Here is a 27478-nt window from a genome sequence, read left to right on the forward strand (position 1 = left end):
TGTATTCTATGTGGTTACACTCATCTGGCAGGAAATATTACATAGTTTTCCATTTAGATATGCTCATCCTTTGTAAATAAGTATATTTCAAACTTAAAATAAGTAGCTCTCTCCATTTTTCATTAATCTAAAAAAGCAATGTTGTGGATTACTTCCTTTAAAATTCATTTTTAAAATAGAAAAAATTACCACACATTACCTATGGTACAGACGTAGGCAAACTTAATGTGAAAAAAATCTATTCTTATAAAAACATAGTATACAGTTTTTTGCTTTCGAAAATAATAAGCTTCCAGAATGGTTTAAAAAGTAAATAGCAGGTCCCACTAGTGAGTTTAAGAAAGTTAGACTTTTAATTTGATGCAATTTTTCAGCTAAATAATTATTTTCTTAACTGAGGTATGTCATTATTTGTTATATGTATTGTCTCAGAATCATAAATAATTTGATAGAGTAGAGCAATTACTTGAATAATAGTTTGTCTTAGCAATATAGAGATTTCCTTTTGGTGGATATTCAAATTGGTCCACAAGCATGAACATCTTAGAACACAAAGAGAGATTGTATTTGAACTTGTATCTCTGCTGTTAGTGTATCCATTTCACTTAAAAAATATGAGGGAGTCCTTTAACACAGTAGTGTATGTGCAAAATAAGGTCATCTAGTTGTTTTCACACATTTCTGAATTCATAATATTGATTGCTACCACCATATTGTAGTCTTTCCTATTTCTCTATCTTCCTTATTTGTTCTTGTACTTTGATCTTTCCCTCAGTTTCCTGAAGTTTGCCTTTCTTCTTCTCTTCTGAAAGAAAGTTTTAGGGTAGCTCTGTCTTGGATCCAAAATTTTAACTCAAGAGAGCTGGCTGTCATCATTCGTAGTTCTGCTTTTATCTCCTTCCTTCCTTTCGCGGATATCCTCCCTGTGGAGGAAGCAAAATCACATCATAGGAATGTGGGCTAATCACAAGCCTCTTAACCTTTCTTTACTTTGCTGTCTTCACTATTTTACTAGTGAGTATGCTTCTACTTATTTTACTTATTTTGAAAACCATGAAAATTGGATAACGTACTGCAGTTCAGAAATAGAAGGTGTTTGGATTGTTTCAGTTTTATTCATGCTTTTATATAGAATATTTACAGCCAGGGCTTAGCATCCTACTTAAAGTTGAGTAAGTTTTTTCGATGTCAGGTTGTTCCCAAATGGGAATCAGCCACAAAAAGAAACAAATCAGGGTATGCTAACTATAAACTGTTTCTGTTTTTAACATCTTTGCACATAGAAAGTTACTATAAATCTACAGCCGCTGTTTGCCAATAGTTTGCAGCCACGTGCAAGTGACATGCAAGGAAGTATATGGGCCAGATGCTCCATTTACAGCTCTCCATCCCTGGCCCTGTTGCCCTTCCCTGTGGTCATAAATACAAACCTGTGATCATAAGCCATTTTTTTAAATTACAGAGTCACACGTGGAGTTTATAGTATTCACTCTGAAATTTGTCCATATAGATTAACAAAATTATGTATATTAATCTTTTAGCTATATTTGCTTTTTTTTTTTTTTAATTGGCTAGTCCATCTATTTGTCAGGTTCCTTTAGGATCCACCCTTCTGTGGAAGGATGCCTATAGTTGGCTTTCTGTCTTTGAACATTGAGAAATCTTTACCTTAAAGGAACCCAGAATATAGTAAGTTGTAAAAAAAAAAAAAAATAGATACTAGGAAATGAAATCCGAATTTAAATTAAATTTATGGATACGGTACAGGCGTTCATTCAGTAAGTTAAAACAGAGGATATTCTGTGTACAGACTAGAATCTGGAAACCCTGGATCTATATTTTAAGTTGTCTCTAATAAGGTAATTTTTATAGGTGTCCCTTAAAGTAATAAAGCAAACAGAGGTGGGTGGTTTGTTTTCCAACCTGTTTAAAAGGTTAAATGTTTTGAGAAGTAGCATTTTAAAGACTTGAAGTTGAAAAATCTGTTGTAGAACAATACTGTTTACCTCCCATGGTCTTCTTTGCAAAAACATTTCTTATTCATATATACAATGTGTTATTGAGTAGTGAACTGATTTAAAATTTATTTTCCAGATGAACCAGAAACCCGAGATGCGTGGTGGGCGGAAATCAGACAAGAAATAAAATCACATGCTAAAGCATTAGGCTGTCATGCTGTTGTGGGCTACAGTGAGTCGACTAGCATCTGGTAATGACAATGACAATGCTTGATTTTCTAGGTACCATAATTTAGATTGTCACCTGACAGGGGAAAAACTTCGTGTAAATATTAAAGAAAACAGTGAAGTGGTCAGGAGCATGGGCTTTGGGGTATATCAGATCAAGGTTCATGATTGCTGTGAAGCTTAATCTGTGTCAGTCAGTTACTCAGCTCCTCTGAGCCTCAATTTATACATTAAATTGGAGATAATACCACTTCTCAGTTGAGGCTGTTGGGTGATTAAATGAGAGTATAATATTGTCACATAGCACGCGTTAACTCTAGGCCATTTTTATTCAAGTTTGTGACTGCTAACTCTTTCCACTGTGACCTTTGGGAGTCTTTAAAGTTTATCGGTAAACTCACTCTGCCTCCTTTTCCTGAGTGGTAATGTAATTTTCTCCTGCTAACAAACCATCTTTCCTAGCCCTGGGAAAGTAGGAAGGGGCTTTCTTCTGTATTCTTGGGTCTCAGTTTCTTTTGCTTCTTCTACCTTTGTGTTAAATGGCCTCGCTCTCCTTTAAATTTCATGCCAGTCTATTATTCTGTTATCTAACTCCATAATATTTTTTTTTGCTTCTTAATTCTCTGTTCTCTTCTCCAGTTATATATAATTATATTCTTCTTGGCAGCCAGGTATTGTAGTTTCTTATTCTCAGGTTCTCTGTCCTCACTTTCAACCATAATTTTGACCTCATTATTGTTTGACTTTAAAACATTTTAAATAAAAAATTTTACTCTTAGACCACAACGTAATACAATTCCACTGATCTTATTTGCTCGTTTACACCTAATGTGCTTTGACCCTTATCCTAACCAGTTCCTTACTTTATATTCTGACTTGCCTTTTTGCTCTCCTCCTACTTTCATTCCCTTCAAAAGTTTATATTTATGTCATCTAGAAACTGTTTGACCTTGTGCTGTCTTATTTTTTGACTTTCTTTCCTTGGGTAATTCTTCCTGCCAGATTCTCTGCTACTGTGATCATTATTGTGAGAGAAAAATTATTAAACTGTAATAAATGAAGCATTACAGACCTATACGATTTAATTTTCTTTGGGCCATTTTATTTTATTTTATTTGTCATTTACAGCCCATGTATTACACTCTGAAATTGTCTTATTCCCATAGTAGCTTTGTATTATTGTTAACTACTAACTTTGCCAGGCATATTCTGCCTTTTTCCATGGGAGATAGTCTTGCTTCATTCATTAGTGCCATACACTTTCAGGTCCTATGGATATGATTTTAAAAGACATCAGATATACTTTCTACTGGAGAATTATGACGAATATAATACATTTTAGTACTGAGCTATCTCCAATGCTTTGGGATCCCAGAGGTCTGGAATCCCAGAAGTCAGAAGTAAGATTGGAAGAAAGTAATAGTAAAGTAAGTGATGGTTGCTTTCAGTCTTGGGGTATAAATATAAATGATGTAAATGAAGAGAAGAGGCATGGGGTGAGGTTCAAAGCTAAAGGAATAGAGTGTGAAGGCCAGAAAGTGTATACTTAGTATAGATGAAGACAGGTCCCAGTACAAGAGTCTACAAATGAGTCCAATTAATTTACCTTAAAGTTTTAATTACTGGGACCAACAGATGGCATAATGGTTTAGTTGCTGGACTCCCACATAGTTGACCATGGTTCAAGTCCCACCCCAGAAGCTTGAAACTCACGCCGTGCATGTATACACCTGTGCTCCAAATCCTGAGAAGAGATTGGAGAAGGGATTGCAGCGTGACCATTCCACTTGGGGGTGATTTCTCCCTCTCTGTCTTTTTGTCTCTCTCTGTCTCTCTGGCCAAGCGCATGCACCCCATAGCAAAAATCTCTCAAAAAAATGTTTGAATTACTTTGACAAAGTTCATTTTATTTTTCTTTTTAGATCTCACAAATATCTTTGTATTGAAATTCTCATCTTTATTCATTTTTCCTGTTCTAATCCATCCTCTTTACTGGATTAAACTCTTTGAAATTCACTTCTGCTCTTGTAACTCCTTGATTCAGAAACCTTCGGTTGCTCCACTTTTTCCCTCAGTGTCCACTTACATTGAAGCCTGGCCTCCTGCCAGACTCGGTTCAGGTGTCTCTTCCATTTACACCTAGTTTCCAGCACTTCGTTCCTAGGATGCTACTTTTGTCATTTGCTTTGGATGATCTCATCTAATAATTATTTTGATTATTTAAATTTTTTAGCATTTCTATTGGTGGTATGTAATAGAGTTTCAAAGAACTTTTTTGAAATAGTTTTCTATCATTTATATAAAGATGTAGTTTAAACTCCATTTAGTATATTTTGGATATTATTTTAAATACCTTTGTAACTTACTTAGATTTAGATTAAGCAATAACAATATAGATATTTACATAGTTATGCTTTTGGAATTTTAGTAATACTTAGTGTCCATTTAGAGTATTTTAATATAACTGAATGATTTATTTTCATATTCAACAGTATAATTTGTTATTGCTTATATTTTGAAACATTTCAGTCTTTTAGCCTTAACATATTTTAAAGACAGCTGTTATCCTTAATAATATATTTCATCATCTTTAAAATCTTTATAAAGAATGTTTGCCCTCTTCATTCTAATCAAGTTATATTTTATTTTGTAACCTAGATTTGGGAGGTAACCTTCCTTCTAAATTTTACTAATACTTAGAAGAAGTCTACCTTGATCTTAAATTTGTCACTTTTATAATTGTTTCAATATTTAGAATTTCCCAAGGTTATTCTGCCTGAAAATATGAACTTGTTCTTATTTTTTCTTTTGTAGTGAAGAGGTCTGTATTTTATCTGCATCCGGCACGGCGGCTGTACTGAACCCTAGATTTCTGCAGGATGGCACCGTGGAGGGCTGTTTGGAACAGAGGTTGTCATGGCAGCCTGGCTTATTTTCTTTAAGGGCAGGGAGGGGAAACATGGACTTTTTTTTTACCCCTCAGAGCCAAGATAGTTCTCTGTGAGGTGCCCTACTGTGGCTCAGTATAGAAATCAGGGCCAAGAATTTCACTGATTTTTGACTAATTTGTATTAAGAAAGAAGTCTTGGTTTCTGCACTACATTACACACATTATTGTTTCTAGTGTCTTGGTAAGTGGCTACTAGTTGAAAAATTCATAGTTACATTTTCTTGGCTTTGTCACAATACATAAATTACTTTATTTGACTTTTTTTTTTTTTTTTTTTGAAGTTTTATTTTTTCCTTACCAGAACGAGATGAGAGAGAAGGAAAGTGAGAAATCACCCCTCAGAGGGAAGGACCACACCACAACCCCTTCTTCTCCATTGTGCTCTTGATTAGATCTGTGTTGTACCTTGGGTATGGCAGTCTAATACAGCAGATGCCATCCCTAGTTGTACAAGAAGAAAACATTTTTTTTTCTGCTGTGAAATCATTACTGCTTACTAGGAAAACATTGGAGAATATAGAAGACTAGAAGGAAGAAAAAAATTCCTGTTACTTCACTGTTCCAGGGGCAAGCTTTTCTGTACATTTAATATTTGAGATACTTTCATAAATTAAAAAATTATTTCTAAGAATTATTTAATTTAATTTATTTATTATATGCTTTTTCAATTTTCCATAGGGCATGTGCACTCACCAGAGAGAGAAGAGAGAGAGAGAGGAAGTGAGAAAGTAAGCCCACCAGCTCTGGGACTCGAACCATGGTCAGCCATGGGGGAATCCAGCACGTCAACCCCATGCTATTGCTAGCCCCTGCCTTCATAAATTTTAATATATATTTTTTTATGCTTTATGACGTTGCACCACTAATGTTTAAATTTGTGTGAGATATTTTGTTATAAATTGCTCCAGTTTTCATTGTTTTGTGTCCCTTCATAACACATGGGCTTTGGGTTCAAACAAGCTGAAATTCAAATATGAGGTGTGTGACTTAGCATTTAGTGTGACTTAGCACTTAGTGTGACTTGGCAAGTTATCTCAGGTTGGTATCAGGTTAAATGGAACAGTCTAGTAGTATTGTTTGCTATTGAGGGTGTATGTTTAGCTGTAGCTTTCATATTTAATCTTCAAATAAACCCACAAATCTTTCTAGATAAATAATCTAGTGTTACAGAGAAGGTGCTGAGAGATTAACATGGTCTGGGTCACACAGTTCCACTCAGATCTCTCTGACTTCCCTGTTATTTCTTAATAACCTGAATGCCATCTCCATGGTAAAAGAATAGTATGTAAGAGTTGTGATTTAGAGGGTTATTGTGAAAAATACTCTGAAAAAAATACCTAAAGGATCTATAGAAAGCTCATCTCCTAGTATATACGAAGTGAAGGTCTTCAAAAGTTCATGAAAAAATGTGAAAAACAATATATATATTATGAAAAGAGTATACATGGATTTCAAAATTTTGTACACCAACAGAATCGCGTACTTTAATCCCACTTTTCCGCAAGCCTTTTGAAGTCCTTAAGTATAGTACGACTTCTCTTCCTCCCCTTCTTTTTTCAATTTGCTATGGGGCATTTGAGTTTGCCAGAGAGAGAGAGAGAGAGGCAGAATGAGGTGGAGAGAGAGAAGGAAAGTGAGAAAGCACTGCCCAGGGGGATAGACACAGCACAATCCCTTCTCTTCCATTCTCCACTCGGGATTTTGGGCATGCACGCACATGCACCTGGTGTGTTTTTCCAGCCAGGGGGTCTGGGACTTGAACGGTGCAGTCAGCCACAGGGAATCCAGCCACCTTAACCACCATGCCACTGGCTGACTCTGATTTTTCCCTTTTTAAATTTGTGTGCTAAGTTTCAATTTTTAATAGATTATTTTAGATTAAGGAGAATCGAGATCCATTTCTTCTAGAGCCCTGAAGGATGTGCCTATGTGAAAGTTTGGAATTCTCTGCGGAGTCTTTCTTTCCATTTCCATTGTCTAGACTTCCTCAAATGTAGTGAATGAAAAAATGTTTAGTCCTTTTAAAATAAATTCATAAATAGCATAGTACAGTAAATGTTTTATAATGAATGGAGACCTGGGTGATTCACTTGTGGCTTATGTATGCTATGTATCCAATTTAGAAAATTGATATTTAGGTTTTTTTTCTTTTTTGGGGGAGAGGTTTATGTTATAGGATGCGTCTGCTCGCCAGAAAGACAGAGAGAGACAAACAGAAAGTGAGAAATCATCCCCCCTGGGGAGATGGCCATGCTGCAATCCCTTCTTCTCCTGGAATCTTGGGCATGCATGCACACATGTCTGGTGTGAGTTTAAGCCACCAGGTCTGAGACTTGAACCGTGGTCGACTACATAGGAGTGCAGTGACTTAGCCATTATTCCAACTGCTGGTCCCAATATTTTAGTTTTTCAAAAATGTTTATAATAGAAATCATAGAGTATGCTTATTTCAACTTCTTTTAAGAATTATTTTTATTTTAACTTCATTTATTTACTTATTTAAATTTGCCCAGAGAGGGACAGAGTGAGAGAGAGAAAGTGAGAAAGCAAGTTGCCAGGTCTGGGACTCAAACCATGGTTGGACATGTGGGAGTCAGTGCCCTTAAGCACCAGGCCACCTGCTGGCCCCTTGACTTACTTTTAAATAAGTTTTTAAAAATTGTTTTATTTGTGATAGAAAGTATGTGTGTGTATAAGAGAGAGAGAGAAAGAGTAAAAGAGAAAAGCACCCTTGACAAGATCTCACCATACCAGGATGCCATTTCCCTAGTCCTGCAGCTCATCAGGATTTGGGCACGTGTGTACGTGTTTTCAGACTGACCCAGGGATCAAGCACACCCTGGACTGAAGCCTGCTAGCACTGCAGTTCTTTTGGGTGTTAATTGTGCCACCAGGCAGGGCCTTTTTCTTCATTTTAAATACATTCATTTTCACATTAAATAGTTTTCAAATTGTTAGGAAGTTTGGTTAAGCACTTTTTAAAGTTTACTTATTTTTTAAAAGTCATTATTATTCTTCAGCTTGATGTGAGAGAGAAAGAGAAAGCATACCTCCAGGTCTGGGACTTGAACTGTGGTCAACCGTGTGGAATTCTAGTGTCTCAACCACCATGCCACCTGCTGGCCCCTGTTTATTTATTTCTTCCATGAGTTAGAGAGACAGAAAGAGACAGAAAGACAATACCCACCAAAATTTTCTGAAGCCCTCCAGGCTTTAGCAAGCCTGGATCATAGCACATGCCTGGTATTGTCAGGGAAGTTCTGGACATGAACTGGGAACCTTTTCACATGAGATTGCTTTACAGAGCATCTAATTTTACCACTGTGTCACCATCTTGCCCCTGGTTAAACATATATCCTTAGGAAGTTTTTTAAGGTTTTATTAGTCAGTCACTAGGAAAATGTCACCCTTACCTTCCAACCATTTGTTTTATTTTGTATTTCAGAGAGAACTCAAACATATGAATTGGCACAAAGTGACTTTCTACTTGTTTAAGCCTTTTCTCTCATAGGACAAATGTATGATTCTGATTTCATGGTCATTTGTAATTCTTAACCAATCACAGTGGTCCTCTTAAAACCTGCTATTGTAGGTTATGTATAATTACTATATAAGTGATTCCCATTTCTGAAAAAAATTCATAGGTTTTCAAGAATGCCTTATTTTTTTTTCTTCATGTATTTACATAGGCTCGAAGAAAATTTGCCTGCAGGCTGTGGATTTTGCCATATACCGTATGATGAACTGAATATGCCATTTCCAGCTCATCTTACATATTGCTATAACTGCAGGAAACAAAAAGTTCCTGATGTTCTCTTTACAACCATAGACCTCCCAACAGATGCAGCCGTTATTGGAAAAGGTTGTCTTATACAGGCAAGGTATGTTTGTGTAAACTGTGTTTGAGATCCCTGAGAAGCATGAGCTATGGAGTCACAAACCTGTTTCTAAATATCGGCTCCACTGTTTTCAACCTGTTTGATCATAGACAATTCAAGAACTCTGTCTGAACCCAATATTTTATTGCATGTAAAATTTGGGAGGAAAGATACTTCTGTGTAAGACTCAAATATATTTAGATGCAAAATCAGATTTTAATCATTAAATTCTGTACACATGTTTGTTATGGGGATTATTAGGTAGCCTTGCCACAGGCAGGGACTCCTTATAGACTACTTTCAGGACATTAAACATATAACATGTTTTGGAAATTTACTTTTTTTTTTGGTAGAACAGTGATTTCTGTTTCTTTTAATACAATTTGCTATTAAGAATTTCTTTTAAAATGCACTAGAGTAGGATGCCTGTGGAAGGCATACAGAAAACAACTGTAACTGTCTAGTCTACCAACAACTGCCAGGTTATTGAATCCATTTCTTTCTTTCCTTTATATTAATGTATAATAATTATGCATATTTTTGAGGGTACCATGTGATTTTTCAGGGTAAGAATACAATCTATAATGATTAAATCAAGGCAATTGATGCATGTATCATCCCAACCATTTGTCATTACTTTGTGTTGGGAACTTTCAAAATCCACATTTTAGTTATTCTGAGATATATGTTTACATTGTTAACTGTATTCTCCCTGTTTTATTTAATAACACTAGAAATTATTCCTTTTAGTAATGTATACTTTTGTTCCCATCAGTCAACATCTGTATATTTGCCCTCATACCCCCTCATCCTTCCCATCCTCAAATGTTATTTCTAATGTTATTCTCTCTGTTTCTGTGAGGTTTCTTTTTCTTTTCTTTTCTTTTCTTTTTTTTTTTTTTCCAATTTCCACATATGAGGGAGAACATGTGGTATTTCTCTTTCTGTGCCTGGATTGTTTCACTCAACATAATGTAGGCATGCCCAGTGTGCATTTCTGTCCTCTTCTTGACATCTCAACAGTAGTGGCAACTGGTCTTTTTCTTCCTAAAATTCCTTTGACTTCATAATCCTATGCCTTTTCTTTTTTTTGGTACGTTTCTGCATAGTCTTTCGCTTTCTTACTGACTTTCTTTTCCTAGAGACAAAGGGTTTGGGTTTAGACTTTCTTCCCAAAGCTTCCTCCCTGGTTGACCTCATCCACTCAAGTAAACTTATATGCTGTTTGTTTTGAATTCCCACATATCTAAGTCTAGTTCAGAACTTATTTCAGGAATATTATTTTTATTTTAACTTCATTTATTTACTTATTTAAATTTGCCCAGAGAGGGACAGAGTGAGAGAGAGAAAGTGAGAAAGCAAGTTGCCAGGTCTGGGACTCAAACCATGGTTGGACATGTGGGAGTCAGTGCCCTTAAGCACCAGGCCACCTGCTGGCCCCTTGACTTACTTTTAAATAAGTTTTTAAAAATTGTTTTATTTGTGATAGAAAGTATGTGTGTGTATAAGAGAGAGAGAGAAAGAGTAAAAGAGAAAAGCACCCTTGACAAGATCTCACCATACCAGGATGCCATTTCCCTAGTCCTGCAGCTCATCAGGATTTGGGCACGTGTGTACGTGTTTTCAGACTGACCCAGGGATCAAGCACACCCTGGACTGAAGCCTGCTAGCACTGCAGTTCTTTTGGGTGTTAATTGTGCCACCAGGCAGGGCCTTTTTCTTCATTTTAAATACATTCATTTTCACATTAAATAGTTTTCAAATTGTTAGGAAGTTTGGTTAAGCACTTTTTAAAGTTTACTTATTTTTTAAAAGTCATTATTATTCTTCAGCTTGATGTGAGAGAGAAAGAGAAAGCATACCTCCAGGTCTGGGACTTGAACTGTGGTCAACCGTGTGGAATTCTAGTGTCTCAACCACCATGCCACCTGCTGGCCCCTGTTTATTTATTTCTTCCATGAGTTAGAGAGACAGAAAGAGACAGAAAGACAATACCCACCAAAATTTTCTGAAGCCCTCCAGGCTTTAGCAAGCCTGGATCATAGCACATGCCTGGTATTGTCAGGGAAGTTCTGGACATGAACTGGGAACCTTTTCACATGAGATTGCTTTACAGAGCATCTAATTTTACCACTGTGTCACCATCTTGCCCCTGGTTAAACATATATCCTTAGGAAGTTTTTTAAGGTTTTATTAGTCAGTCACTAGGAAAATGTCACCCTTACCTTCCAACCATTTGTTTTATTTTGTATTTCAGAGAGAACTCAAACATATGAATTGGCACAAAGTGACTTTCTACTTGTTTAAGCCTTTTCTCTCATAGGACAAATGTATGATTCTGATTTCATGGTCATTTGTAATTCTTAACCAATCACAGTGGTCCTCTTAAAACCTGCTATTGTAGGTTATGTATAATTACTATATAAGTGATTCCCATTTCTGAAAAAAATTCATAGGTTTTCAAGAATGCCTTATTTTTTTTTCTTCATGTATTTACATAGGCTCGAAGAAAATTTGCCTGCAGGCTGTGGATTTTGCCATATACCGTATGATGAACTGAATATGCCATTTCCAGCTCATCTTACATATTGCTATAACTGCAGGAAACAAAAAGTTCCTGATGTTCTCTTTACAACCATAGACCTCCCAACAGATGCAGCCGTTATTGGAAAAGGTTGTCTTATACAGGCAAGGTATGTTTGTGTAAACTGTGTTTGAGATCCCTGAGAAGCATGAGCTATGGAGTCACAAACCTGTTTCTAAATATCGGCTCCACTGTTTTCAACCTGTTTGATCATAGACAATTCAAGAACTCTGTCTGAACCCAATATTTTATTGCATGTAAAATTTGGGAGGAAAGATACTTCTGTGTAAGACTCAAATATATTTAGATGCAAAATCAGATTTTAATCATTAAATTCTGTACACATGTTTGTTATGGGGATTATTAGGTAGCCTTGCCACAGGCAGGGACTCCTTATAGACTACTTTCAGGACATTAAACATATAACATGTTTTGGAAATTTACTTTTTTTTTTGGTAGAACAGTGATTTCTGTTTCTTTTAATACAATTTGCTATTAAGAATTTCTTTTAAAATGCACTAGAGTAGGATGCCTGTGGAAGGCATACAGAAAACAACTGTAACTGTCTAGTCTACCAACAACTGCCAGGTTATTGAATCCATTTCTTTCTTTCCTTTATATTAATGTATAATAATTATGCATATTTTTGAGGGTACCATGTGATTTTTCAGGGTAAGAATACAATCTATAATGATTAAATCAAGGCAATTGATGCATGTATCATCCCAACCATTTGTCATTACTTTGTGTTGGGAACTTTCAAAATCCACATTTTAGTTATTCTGAGATATATGTTTACATTGTTAACTGTATTCTCCCTGTTTTATTTAATAACACTAGAAATTATTCCTTTTAGTAATGTATACTTTTGTTCCCATCAGTCAACATCTGTATATTTGCCCTCATACCCCCTCATCCTTCCCATCCTCAAATGTTATTTCTAATGTTATTCTCTCTGTTTCTGTGAGGTTTCTTTTTCTTTTCTTTTCTTTTCTTTTTTTTTTTTTTCCAATTTCCACATATGAGGGAGAACATGTGGTATTTCTCTTTCTGTGCCTGGATTGTTTCACTCAACATAATGTAGGCATGCCCAGTGTGCATTTCTGTCCTCTTCTTGACATCTCAACAGTAGTGGCAACTGGTCTTTTTCTTCCTAAAATTCCTTTGACTTCATAATCCTATGCCTTTTCTTTTTTTTGGTACGTTTCTGCATAGTCTTTCGCTTTCTTACTGACTTTCTTTTCCTAGAGACAAAGGGTTTGGGTTTAGACTTTCTTCCCAAAGCTTCCTCCCTGGTTGACCTCATCCACTCAAGTAAACTTATATGCTGTTTGTTTTGAATTCCCACATATCTAAGTCTAGTTCAGAACTTATTTCAGGAATAGCAGGTGGCATGGTGGTCAAAGGCACCAATTCCCACATGGTTGCCTGTGGTTTGAGTCCTGGACCTGACGACTAGCTTTTTCTCTTTTTCTCTCTCTGGTTGTATTTTAAAAATATTAAGAATAAAATGGAATTAAATGAGTAAATAATTCTTTTTTTTTTTTTTTTTGAGAGGTTTTTACTGTAGGGTGAGTGTGCTTGCCAGAAAGACAGACAGAAAGCGAGAAATTACCTCTCAGGGAGGTTGGCCATGCTGCAGTCCCTTCTCCTCTATTCCTCTCTTGGGATCTTGGACATGCATGCACAAGCGCTGTGAGTTTAAACCAGCGAATCTGGGACTTGAACTGTGGTTGACTATGTGGGAATCCAGTGACATAGCCATTATACCAACTGCTGGTCCCATAAGTAAATAATTCTTAAAAAAAAAGAACTTCAGAACATCTGACCCATATACCTGTTTATTTCACATCCCATTTTAATGTGTCATGGACATGTCATACTTGTTCCAAACCGAACTGCCAGTAGTCTCCACTTGTTTTTTTTTTTTTTTTAAAGAATTATTTTATTTAAATTTATTTATTTATTTCAATTTGACCAAGGTTGGGAGGAAGAAAGTAAGAAAGAGAGAAAGCAAGCCGCCAGGTCCAGGACTCGAACCAGAACCATGGTCAGCCATGTGGGAGTCCAGTACCCTTAACCACCACCCCACGCTGGCCCTGCCACTTGTTCCTTATTAGACCTTTCCTTTTCTTGTGTGTAGATTTTTGCCTTAGGTCATGCGTACTTGCTTGAGAGAGACAGAGGGAAATGAGAAATTACCCCCTACGGAGGATGGCCATGCCACAGTCCCTTTTTTATTCTTCTCTCAGGATTTTGGGCATGCATGCATACATGCCCAGTGAGACTTTCAAGTCACCCGGTCTGGGACTCAAACTGTGATCGGCTATTAGGGAGTCCAGCCCCTTAACTACCATGCCACCTGTTGGTCCCAGCCCTTTTCATTTTAATAAAATATACTTTTCTCTGTCCAGTTCTTCATGCCAAATTTGGTATTATTTGATATTATCCTCTTTTCCAACCTTTCCACATCAAACTTATTATAAAATCATGTTGAGCTTTCTTGTGAAATGTATTGTGAATTCATTTTCTTTTATTGCCTTTCTTCCCTTTTCATCTTCCATTGGGATTATTTTTCTTTGGCTTTTGTTTTGGGTTTGTTAGTAACTGTTTTTGTTTGCCTGAACAAAGTGTATTTATTTTACTTTATATTTGAAAGATATTTAGCAGTTGCTTTCTTTCAGCACATTGAAGATAACCCTTCCACTACTACCTTCTGGCTTTCATTGCTACTATTGAGAAATAATCTATTGGTTTAACTATTATCTCTTACGGTAGCCTCTCTTGTACATAGTAGATTTTTAAATGACTCTTAACATTCTTTTAATAAGTAATGTTTTCCTCTGTCACCCATCCATCCTATAATCATGTGCAATCATGAAACCTGATTTTGAATTAAACTGTTGGGTGATTTTGATTTCTATTTTATTTCTAAAGATGTTGAGGTCATTTTTGTTTATTGAAGAAAGGCTTTAAGAAGTGGTTTTTACAATGATAACAATGGCAGAAAAGATTATTTCTAAGAATTAATAAGCCCATTTAAGCAAGTAAACATAGAATGAAGCACACTTTTAGAAAATTTTAAAAACTCAGCATTTCTTTAGATGGCTCAACTGAATTATTTCCCTTTTTTTTTTTTTTTTTTTTTAGAGGTTTTTGCTATAAGGCGCATGTGCTTGCCAGACACAAAAAGAGACAGAGAGACAGAAAGTGAGAAATCACCCCCCATGGGGGATAGCCACACCGCAATCCCTTCTCCTCCATTCTCCTCTCGGGATCTTAGACACGCATGCACACGTGCCCAGCGTGAGTTTTTTAAGCCACTGGGTCCGGGATGCAAACCGTGGTTGACTATGTGGGAGTCCAGTGACATAGCCATTACGCTAACTGCTGGTCTTAAATTATTTTCCTTAACAGGTTGTGTCGCTTAAAAAAGAAAGCACAGGCAGAAGCAAATGCTACAGCTATCAGTAATCTCTTGCCATTTATGGAATATGAAGTACATACGCAGCTAATGAATAAGCTGAAGCTCAAAGGAATGAATGCTTTGTTTGGACTGAGAATTCAGATCACAGTGGGTGAAAACATGTTGATGGGGTTAGCGGTAAGTTTGATGTTTTTGGTTGTGTTCTGGGATTTCTGTACTTGTAGTAGATTCTGTTTTATGTGGTCTAAAGAATATTTTGAAAAAACTTTATCTTAAAAAAAACTGATAGCTGACATCAAGGTCTCTAAGGACTGGGGACTTTTTTTTTCTTTTTTTTTTTTTTCATTTTTGCCATAGGTTGCATGCAGTCACTCATCAGAAAGATAGAAACACAGGTAGGGGAAGTTTGTCAGGGCGAGGGCCACATCTACAGTACCCTCTCCTCCTCCTTCTTGGGATTTTGAGCATGCACACACATGTGCCCAGCATATTTCTCAAGCCCAGGCTCTGAGACTGGAACAGGGCAGTCTACTATGTGAGATCCACTGCCCTTAACCACCATGACACCTGTGGCCCCAGGATTAGGGACATTTTAAGAAGTCACAGGCATTTATATATTTTAAAGGGACTATGACCATAACCCATGGACATATTTCTAAAAACTGTTTGTAGCTTGTTTAGTAAGTTGACCACTGTTGTTTTGTGCTTTCTTGTGCATATGTTGTTAAACATTTTCTCCATCTCAGCACGGTCGATATTTGGAGCAGGATACCTGTTTGTTGCAGCATCTGCCTTGTTCATTGTAGGATGGTTAGCAGCATCCCTAGCCTCTGCCTGCTCAATGCTGGTAGCATCCCTCTAGTTGTGGCAGTCAAATATTTCTCCAGACATTGCCAAATGTCATCTGGGGGACAAAAAGTCCCTGGAGAAGGACCACCAGGCTAAAGTGATCTTTAGTTTAATGGGGAAAGTAAAGCAAAACATATGAGACACTGCCTATTGTACAGAGAATTAAGCTTCATCATAAATGTGTACTTGTAGCAAACAATAAAATTTGTAATAAACTGCGTTTCTTAACTGTTGATAAAATGTAAGACATGGAAAAGCTCTATCTCAGCTTCATGTTCACTTTGACTTGTTAGAAAATGAGTTCTGGGACTAGCAGTTAGCGTAATGGCTGTGTGTCACTGAACTCCCATGTAGCTGACCGCAGTTCAAATCCTAGACCCAGTGGCTTAAACTCACACTGGGTACGTGTGCGTGCCTGCCCAAGATCTCAAGAAGAGAATGGAGGAGAAGGGATTGCAGTGTGGCCATGCCTCTGGGGGGTTATTTCTTGCTTTCTATCTCTCTGTCTCTCTCTGTCTTTCTGGTGAGTGCACGTGCCCTGTAGCAAAAACCTCTCAAAAAAGAAAATGAGTTCTGACTGGAAAGACATCAGTGGGGGAAGGTCAGTGCTGCCTCTCTAAATAGCAGAGAACTAGGTACCTACAAAGTATTAATATATATTGATCATATGGAATCCAATCAACAGCATTTACGGAAATCTTGTCGTATTAGAGGCACTAGCCAGGATTTTTGTTGATGTCACTGGTAGTTTTCAAATTGGAATTTTCTTTCTTTTTTTTATTTTATTTTTTTAAATTTCATTTTCTTTTATACAGTCAATCACATTATTATTTGCTTACAAAATGGTATTTCAACAGGTGAACATTTCTTCCTAGTACAGTTGAGAAAACTATAAAATATCTTCAACAGATAATACCACATTTCTTTGTGCCATTAATGCTTTGCCTCCCTATTTTTCTTTTAAATGTCCTTCCTCAGACCTTCCTCTTTTACACACACTATATCTGTTATTTACAACTATATACTGTGTTTCTGTATACTGTATACCGTGTTTCTGTATCCTTTAGCCAATTAGTTTGTGTCACTGAACTCCCATGTAGCTGACCGCAGTTCAAATCCTAGACCCAGTGGCTTAAACTCACACTGGGTACGTGTGCGTGCCTGCCCAAGATCTCAAGAAGAGAATGGAGGAGAAGGGATTGCAGTGTGGCCATGCCTCTGGGGGGTTATTTCTTGCTTTCTATCTCTCTGTCTCTCTCTGTCTTTCTGGTGAGTGCACGTGCCCTGTAGCAAAAACCTCTCAAAAAAGAAAATGAGTTCTGACTGGAAAGACATCAGTGGGGGAAGGTCAGTGCTGCCTCTCTAAATAGCAGAGAACTAGGTACCTACAAAGTATTAATATATATTGATCATATGGAATCCAATCAACAGCATTTACGGAAATCTTGTCGTATTAGAGGCACTAGCCAGGATTTTTGTTGATGTCACTGGTAGTTTTCAAATTGGAATTTTCTTTCTTTTTTTTATTTTATTTTTTTAAATTTCATTTTCTTTTATACAGTCAATCACATTATTATTTGCTTACAAAATGGTATTTCAACAGGTGAACATTTCTTCCTAGTACAGTTGAGAAAACTATAAAATATCTTCAACAGATAATACCACATTTCTTTGTGCCATTAATGCTTTGCCTCCCTATTTTTCTTTTAAATGTCCTTCCTCAGACCTTCCTCTTTTACACACACTATATCTGTTATTTACAACTATATACTGTGTTTCTGTATACTGTATACCGTGTTTCTGTATCCTTTAGCCAATTAGTTTCAATTATAGAGTGCAGACACTTGGTATAAAGTGGGGACATACAGTGCCTCTCCTTCATAGCCCGGCTTGCTTCACTCAGCAGTAAATCTTCCATATTCATCCACAGGAATCTTCCTGTGGATGAATATGGAAAAAGCCAGGTTTCTGTTTTTTTTGTTTGTTTGTTTTGTTTTTTTTTTATGGCTGAATAGTATTCCATTGAGTATATGTGCCACAGTTTTTCTATCCCTTCATCTGTTTGTGGCCATTTGGGTTGTTTCCATGACTTAGCAATTGTGAATAGTGCCCTAATAAACATCAATGTGCGAGCACTTTTCCAATTAAGTATTCTCTTTCTATCTTTTTGAAACATGCACACAAATTTAATTTTAAGAGAATTGTAGAACTTGAATTTTTTTCTCAGTATACATTTATAGATAAAATGCAAAGTTATTTCCTGCTTCATCTGTTCTTCCTGTAAGAGTAAATTTCTATGTGGAGGGGATAAGTGTGTGATATGATAAACTGGTTTTGTATCATACGTTCTTAATGAGAAATTTGTGATAGTTAATGATAGTAAATCTGGCTTATATGAAAACATTCTATACTTAGATTACTTTGGGAAGAAAGTGTTCAGTTTAATTCCATGATCTAAAAATTCTCATGCTTAACAAGGACATAACATAAATGTGTAATTTGGGTAAATAAATACCAGGCTGTAGTGAATGGTGATTTGCTACTCTGTTCAAACTAAGAGCTGGATTCAAATTCAAAGATTTTGAAGAGAAATGGAGAAGAGATTATGGTGTGGTCATCCCTCACGGGGGGTGCTTTTTCACTTTCTCTCGCTCTCTTGTCTCTTTCAATCTCTCTTCAGTGAGCACACACACCCTCTGGTGCATCAGAAAAAAAGTTCTTGGGTTTTGGGGGTGAGAAATACTTAGATTCAAATTTCTCCTCTACATTTTTTGACAGTAGTCTTGAGTGAGTTCCCTGAGCTGAGGTTTAATTTCCCCACTCCTCTTTTACTTTTGCCTCTATCAAAGGGAGTCTATTCATTCATGAAAAATTTATTTTTAAACAACATATCTCGGGAACCAGCAGTTACTGTAATGGCTATGTCGCTGGACTCCCACGTAGTCGACCGCAGTTCGCATCCTGGACCCGGTGGCTTAAAACTCACGCCGGGCACGTGTGCGTGTGTGCCCAAGATCCTGAGAGGAGAATGGAGGAGAAGGGATTGCGGCATGACCATCCTCCCTGGGGGGTGATTTCTTGCTTTCTGTCTCTATGTCTTTCTCTGTCTGTCTGGCGAGCGCACGTGCCCTATAGCGAAAAACCTCTAAAAAAAAACATGTATCTCATTGTTTTGCTAAGTTATTTATTTTTGTAGTTTATTTTTTATAGTTATAAGGTAAAAATTTTGAAAGTACAATTGAGCATTCGGTGGAAAGCAAATTCTTATTTTACAGCTGTCCTCCAACTGCCCAGGTCCTCCCCGGAAGAAATCATCTTTATTAGTTATGGTTTGGTGTGCACTTCCAGAGCTATTTTATGCGTATGCTGAGGCTTATATCTTTCCTCTGAAGCAAAGACCTCTTTCCGAAATATGAAAACTTAAGAACTGTTATTTTTGCACTACTTTTTTTCTGATTATTTCCCCATTATTTTTATAAGTCTGCCACAGGAGTGTACTTAGCCGCTTTACCAACACCTGGTGGTATTCAGATTGCTGGGAAGACTCCTAATGATGGCTCCTATGAACAGCATATTTCTCATATGCAGAAGAAGATAAATGACACCATCACTAAGAACAAAGAGTTATATGAAATCAATCCTCCGGTGAGTAAAATAAGTCTTTATTGTGAAAATATTTAGATATTGGTATATTTTTAGGCTATCTTATTTTGGACATGTCAAGGTTAGCTCTATTAATCATTCTTTCATGTACGTCTGTATCTTTGCTCAAATGTCTTCTTTTGGGGACGCCTACTCTCATCCTACTATAGCAAAATTATAGCTCCTCTGTCCATGTTTGGTAATGCTGTCACCTTCTTCCCTGTTTCATTGTTTGCTATCTCTGAATGTGTGTGTATATATGTGTATATATACATACAGATGCTGTTTTTATTATTATTATTTTTTTTATTGTCTGTTATTATCAGTGCAATGAAGCTGCACTGGAATTATAGTCCTAATGCCCAGAAACATTCTTCACAGTAGTATCTTCTCAGTAAATATTTGTTGAATGATTAAATGAATGGTTTTTAAATGTTCTGTTTTAGTAAAAAGAAAGATTGCTAATCTGTGTTAAGAATGAAAAGAGAGCTAGCAGGTGGCATGGTGGTTAAGATACTAGATCCCACATGGCCAACTCCACAGTTTGAATCCCAGACCCAGTGGCTTGAAAAACACCAGGCGCATGTGGGTGCATGCCCAGAAACCCAAGAGGAGGATGGAGGAGAAGGGGATGCTGCATGGCCATCTCCCCTGAGGGGGGGATTTCTCACTTTTCCTCCCTTTCTGTCTCTGTCTCTCTGGCTAGCACATGTGCCCTATGGGAAAAAATCTGAGCGGGGGATAAAAAAGTAAAACAATGTAGTTGTTCATTTGTAACTCCTTTTTACAGTTCTCTTGACAGTCATTTCCGTAGTCAATCTTCTTACGAAGTGTGTAGTACGTATCACAGTGCTTCCTATGAGTCTCTGATAATGAAATACTTTCAAAAAAGGGAGGCATTTGAATAATATTGTTGTTTAGTATTAATTTATTTGATACAGGATTCTTGCCAGAGAGGAAGAGAGAGGGAGAAATCACTCCCCAGGGGAATGGCCACACCACCATAGTCCCTCCTTCTCCGTTTTCCTCTCAGGATTTTGGGCACACACACGTGTCCAGCACGAGTTTCAAGCCACCAGGCCTGGAACTCAAACCATGGAGTTGACTAAGTGGGATCCAGCACCTTACCCACCCTACCACCTGCTGGTCCCATTTTAAAAAATTATTATTTTACTTTATGCATAATCTCTGATTTTGGCTGGCCTTCTGGGCCTGTTCCTCTGAACTCTCACTTATAACTTTCATCATATTATTCTAGTAGAGTTGTTAAACTGGGAGGGAGTTCAGGGCTTGATTTGAGCTGCATCGTTCAGTATGGTCACCACCAGCCACCTGTGACTGTTGGGCATTTGACATGTGACTGGCTGAATTGAGGCATGCTGTAAATGTAAGATAATGCATTAAAATGACTGTAAAATACTTCATGGGTGCTGGACTCTCACGTGATCGGCTGCGTTTCCAGTCCCAGACCTTGCTTTCTCACTTTCCCTCTCTCTCTCTCTTTGTCTCTCTCTGGTTAAAACAATAATAATGATGATAAATAAAATCAAATAAATTTAACATTTAGTATTTTGGCTATATTAAAATATTTTATTCAGTTGACTTCACTTTAGTTTTACTTTACTACCTATGTGACTTGCTTTATGTTTTTATTGAACAGTGCTAACTTAAGAGTTTATTTAAATTTAATACAAATATTGTTGTGAGCATGTGACTCAGTGGCTGAGGTGCTAGAATCCCACGTGGCCAACCATGGTTCAAGTGCCAGACCTGGGGGCTTGAAACTCATGCCTATCGCGTGTGCATGCTAACCCAAAATCCCGAGAAAAGAATAGACTAAAAGGGATTGCAGCAAGGCCATCCTCCCTGGGGGGAAGGGTGATTTCTCAGTTTCTCTTTCTCTGCCTCTCCAATGAGTGCATGTACCCTGTAGCAAAAATACCTCTTAGAAAAACAGATACTGATGTGTTACTGTACTAATATTTGAAAAATAGCCTTCGTAAAAGCTCTCCATATACCACATTTCTGACTGACTGTTTCTTGTCAGTTATTTTTCCTTTTGAAGTTTATTTATTTTTTTCTATAAGTAAGAGAGAGAAGACCGACAGCATCCCAATAAGATCCTGATTCCATGATCCACTCCCAGCCTTCAGCCAGCCCTGGGTCTTGGGCGCTCATGTACCTGCATACTCAGGGAGGTCTGTGGATTTGAACTAGGAACCTGCCAATGTGAGATTACCTGCCAGAGTGCCGTATCTTATTCTGCACCACCACGTGACCCCTAGTATTTTTCTTTTATGATTATATTTTGATATTTAAATATCTACTTAAAATGTTCATGACAATCAAGAATTGATTTGTGGGGACCAGAAGGTGGTGTGGTGGTTAAGGTGCGGGCCACTCCCACATGGTGTAATAGTATTTATCAACTCTGCAAACCCATCTTGACCTCCTGTAGGAAGGAGGACTCTTCCTCCACTGTGCTCCTATTGTGCTTGTATGTACTTCAGTCATGGTGTCTGTTACATTGTTGGCACTTAGTTATGTTTACATATCTGTGTTAACAAAAATGTGAATGTATTAAGTAACTTTGTACAGTCAATAAATACTTATTATTAAATACAGCTGTTAAACGGTTGACATTTTAAAGGCATGAGTACATCTATTATAGTGTTTAAACTTTCAGCAGATATGGATTCATGATGACTGCATTTCCATAAAGGGACTCAACCGCTCATGTATCTTCAGTATATGTCTTTCCTTATTTCAGATACTGACTGTATTACAGTCCTTTGGAATTACACCTTAGAATTTATTTGACAAAGTTAGTGCACAAGATGAATTACAGTTTTGTCTTTTCAGTTTTGTAAAGCAGTGTATCCCACCCTGAGAATGTAGATCACAGTGTTCAGTGTTTGTTTCTTACTGCAGGAAAATAGCCCTGACTAAATGAATGGGGACATTTGGGTTTTGTTTTGTTTAGTTTTTTGAGAGTTTTTTGCTATAAGAGCACGTGTGCTTGCCAGCGGGAAATCATCTTCCCCCAAGGGGATGACCATGCCGTAATCCTTCTTCATTCTCCTCTCAGGATTTTGGGCACGCACACACACATACACTCAGTGTGGGTTTTAAGCTGCCAGGTCTGGGATTCATACTGTGGTTGACTGCGTGGGAATCTAACATAACCATTATGCCACCCGCTGGTGCCGACATTTGATTTTTTTTTTCATAATATATTGAAAAATCTTTCTAATATAGGGATGTCATACGACTTAATTGAGCTTTATAGAGATAATCAAAGATAACAAAGATACCAATACAATGCTAAATGTTTAGAAAAACAGCACTAGTGATGAAACCTCATTATGAATAGGGATGTATTAAGTATCAGACAGTTGCATATATTAGGGCCAAAATCTAGTGAACAGAGACATAATAGTTCTTAACTACTATAAAATCATAAATAGAGGTATAGTATCTATTAATAGTGGGAATATTGTACTAAGAGACAAAAAAAATTGCCTTAGATAGGTTTCACATACTCATTATAAGACACAGACCAACTCTGAATTGTAGTTTTTCTCATTTTGTAGTTATTGTAAATATGTACATCGTCAAATTTATGTAAAACAGGTTAGTTTGGAGTAGAAGTAAGATAAATTAATGTGAAAGTATACCCTAGATCGTTGTATCGTGAGACTGGGCAGTGGTAGTCCTATATCTAAGATAATGCACCTTCTATGAACATTTAAAACTTACTTTGGGGGGCCAGCAGGTGGCGTGGTGGTTAAGGCACCAGACTTCCACATGGCAGACCGTGATTTGAGTCCCAGACCTAGCAGCTTCAAAAATCACACCAGGCACTCATGCATACATGCATGGGGGTGATTTCTCACATTCCCTCTCTTTGTCTCTGTCTCTGGTGCATGCACATACCCTGTGCCAAAAACTATAAAAATTTGTTTAAAAACTATTTCTAAGCTGACCCTGTAGCCTGGTAGTTAAGGGAATCAGATCCCACATGGCCTACTGGGATTTGGGTCCTGGCCCTGGCAATTTGAAAAAACATGCCAGGTGGGGACCAGCAGTTAGCATAATGGCTATGTTGCTGAACTCCCATGTAGTCAACTGCAATTCGAGTCCCGGACCTGGTGGCTTAAACTCACACTGTGCATGTGTGTGTGCGTGCCCAAGATCCTGAAAGGAGAATGGAGGAGAAGGCATTGCGACATGGCCATCCCCGCTGGGGGGTGATTTCTCACTTTCTGTTTCTTTCTCTCTCTGTCTTTCTGGTGAGCGCACGCGCTCTATAGCAAAAACTTCTCAAAAAAAAAAAAAAAATGCCAGGGGCATCTACATGCATGCCCCAAATCCCAGCAAGATGGAGAAATAGAGAAGGGATTGTAGCATGTCCACACCTCAGTGGGTGGTGCTTTTCCTTCTTCCTTACTTGCTGATAAGCACATGCACCACAGCCACCAATTAGTTTTGTTTTTTACTTTGTCCTTTGTAATCTGTGTTATGATTTAATGTGGATTTTGTGTTTATACAAATTTTATTTGTATGATTTCATGATAAACCTCTAATACATGCTTCCTTATGTGATGAAAAAACCCCACAAAACTGTATTTTAGTTTTTTTTTTTTTTTTTTTTTCATTTTGCTATAGGATATGTGTACTCACCAAAAAGAGAGAGAGAGAGAAAGTGAGAAATCATTCCCTCCAGGATGATGACCACACTGTAGTCCTTTCTTGTCCAGTCTCTTCTTGGGATTTTGGACATACATGCACACATGCCCAGCATGATTTTCAAGCTGCCAGGTCTGGAAATTGAACCATGCAGTCAGCCAGTGGGATCCAGTGCCGTAACCTCCATGCCACCTGCTGGTCCCAACAAAACTATATTCTTAAAAAACTTTTAATTTTCTTGTTTTATGAAAAGATAACTCCATTTTGCCAACAATAGGCAACACTACCAAAAATCTAAAACCTTTGTGTTCATGTTAACATATGGACATTGTTCCAATACTCTTTGTGAGCAACACGTGTAGAAAATCTCGTTTGCTGTTACCATTGGGCATGTAATAGATCACAAACTCCTAGGAAGATCATTATTGTAATTAGCAAAGTTTATTTAGCTTAATAAGTTGTATAGAAAACACATGCATAACCTATGTATTTATATAAACATACATTTATCATATTTTATATTTTACTATTGGCAGCTGTAAAAAATGATAGTTTTCTTTTGTTGTTGTTAGATTAAAATTCTTTCTGGGGGCCAGCAAGTGGTGTGATGCGTATGGTTGGACTCCCACATTGCTGACTCTTGCTCAAGTCCCAGACCCGGATGCTTGAAAATTCACACTAGGCACGTGTGCATACGTGCCCAAAATCCCAGGAGGAGGACGGAGAAGCAGGGATTGCTATGTGGCTATCCCCCCCCGGGGGGGGGTTATTTCTCACTTTCCCTCTCACCTCTCTTTCTCTCTGCTGAGCTCACATGCCCTTTGGCAAAAACCTTTTTTTGAAAAAAAAAATCTGAGGATGTACATCTTTAAATATTTATGGCCTGTTAAGACTTTTAGTTGTGGAGTAGGCCCAGCCACTGTGGTACAGTGGTAACTCAAGTACCCTCAGAGCTGGAAGTCACATGGTTAACCGCAGGTGCAGAACCCCAGGTAGATGCCCAGCGTCCTGAGGAGCTGGAGAGCTTGGGAAAGGAGATGGCAGAGTGACCAGACTGTGGAGGATGCCCTTATTACCCGTCCCCTGCCCTCCAGTGAGTGTCTCTTTCTTTCATATATATGTTTAAATAAATCTCTCTCTCTCTCTTTATATATATATAAAAAAAAACACATACACACACACACACACACACACATATATATGTATACTTAAAAATTATTTAAAATTTTTTTCCCTTAAATTGGAATTAAGGATAGCCAGGAGTGCTGGATTTCTGAGCTTGCTGTAGTGTCCTCCCTGTACACTAGATGTCAGTTTTGCCTTGTTTTGTCTTTGACAGTTACATGTATGTTTCTTGATTAGTCTAACAATAAGACTTTTATCATGGATAAAGGAAACTTTTTTTTTTTTTTTTGGAGAGATTTTCACTGTAGGGCGCGTGCGCTCGCCAGACAGACAGAGAGAGACATAGAGACAGAAAGCGAGAAATCACCCCCCAGGGGGGATGGTCACGCCGCAATCCCTTCTCCTCCATTCTCCTCTCGGGATCTTGGGCACGCACGCACACGTGCCCGGCGTGAGTTTTAAGCCACCGGGTCCGGGACACGAACCGCGGTCGACTACGTGGGAGTCCAGCGACATAGCCATTACGCTAACTGCTGGTTCCCATGCTTGTATCTTTTATTTAAGTCTATATAAACTTAAATATAGACTTCTTTGAAAATATTTTTTTCTTTGGGAAAAGACCGTTTTTCCACAGGAAGTCATCTATAAGTAAAAAAAAAAGTTAAAACCAAACTAGAAAACTCAGACTCATACATAAAACAATTATTTTTCTTTTAGGAGATATCTGAAGAAATTATAGGATCCCCTATCCCAGAACCCAGACAACGTTCAAGACTTTTAAGATCTCAGTCAGAAAGTTCTGATGAAGTTACAGAATTAGACCTTTCACATGGAAAAAAAGATGCTTTCGTTTTGGAGGTAATAATTGTATTGGATTAATTTGCTGAAGGTTCAGATGATAAGATAACATATTTTACAATGAGGTCCTAAATTGATGTGCTACTTTTATATCATTAAACTATTATGTGACAAAAAGAATTTGCTATAGAAATTACAATAAACTTGAAAATATGAGAACTTGTTAATATGTTTTTTATTTAATACCAGATGACTGATAGAATAACGAAGATCATTCTGAAAAACAATGCATGAGTTGAAATAACATTAAAATAATATTAAACCCCTTAGAGTTATTTCTGTAAACTTGAATCAGTTTAAGTAACAAAGTGCTATTTTGTAACTTGCTATAATTATCTGCTTTATATGTTATGTTACTATAATTGTTAGGCATATAGTATTTATAATATAAGCACTGAGAATTGTTAGTGTAGTGTTTTCTTGCTGAATTCAGAATATAATTGATCTTTATTTATAAAAAGATACTCAGAACATTTGAATAATTTTCCCATAGGAAAAATGTGGCATGAAAAGTTTATGGAGCCTCCTCTCTCCAATACTCCTCCTGTAGTCCCCCTTAGAACGGTTAGCTTTGAAAGAGAGAAGATCTTCCTTTTGATGTCAAAGAAAAAAAAAAAAGGAATGAAAATACTCAGCCATGCATGCTAGGGGACAAATTGAGAATGAAAATAAATAAAATATTTTGATCATAGCGAAGGGAAACTGGTGGGATTGAGGGTTTGAAGAGTCTGTAGCAGTGCTAGTGACTGATGAGAGTGTCTGCTGTGAGAGATGTGCAAGGCCTGACTGAGGACAGAGTGCTCATTGTAGAAAACCCAAACTGCATGGTTTTATGTCTCTCACTTTTGTCTGTGTGGCCTGAGAATGGGAAAAAAAAAAATGAGGCTTGACAAAAGAACCTCTCAGATCAAGGAGGCAGAAGACTCCAGGGTACTGTTCAGAAAAGTGCTTGCACAGTGCGACGTGACTGCCTATAGCATCAGCACTAGGGAATGCAGATCCTCGGGCCTCTACCTGAGACCTAATAAAGGAACATTGCAGGGCGGGGCTCAGTGGTCTCGTCTCCTATGTTCTCCAGGTGAGGTCGGCATTACCTACATTTGATCTAGAGCATTATTGATCTATCTGATCATGGGATCTTGGCTAAGTAGAGGGGTACATACAAACCCAAAAGTCCTCAAATGTGGGCAGAAAACCAAAGGCAAGGGTCACATTCTGTAAGAGAAGGGTCAAAGAGACGGGATTGTGAGTGGAGAATGCTTGAGAGCCTGGATATGGAGTGTTTGGCAA

General features: G+C 37.5%; 1 protein-coding gene across 9 annotated transcripts in view; it reads left to right on the forward strand.

Annotated features, from left to right (window-relative positions):
• Positions 1–27478, forward strand: part of C2CD5 (C2 calcium dependent domain containing 5) — a gene marked incomplete at its 5' end in the record, with an annotated part of 63802 nt that overhangs the window by 10796 nt on the left and 25528 nt on the right. For all 9 annotated transcript variants that reach the window (XM_027774433.1, XM_027774434.1, XM_027774435.1 and 6 more), the window contains 6 exon segments: positions 2095–2209; positions 5001–5096; positions 8826–9017; positions 15016–15202; positions 19355–19519; positions 26048–26188. In XM_027774433.1, coding sequence (XP_027630234.1) covers positions 2095–2209; positions 5001–5096; positions 8826–9017; positions 15016–15202; positions 19355–19519; positions 26048–26188 — 896 coding nt within the window.

This window comes from Tupaia chinensis, unplaced genomic scaffold (assembly GCF_000334495.1).
Source record: "Tupaia chinensis unplaced genomic scaffold, TupChi_1.0 Scaffold000434_1, whole genome shotgun sequence".
Classification (NCBI taxonomy): Eukaryota; Metazoa; Chordata; class Mammalia; order Scandentia; family Tupaiidae; genus Tupaia; species Tupaia belangeri.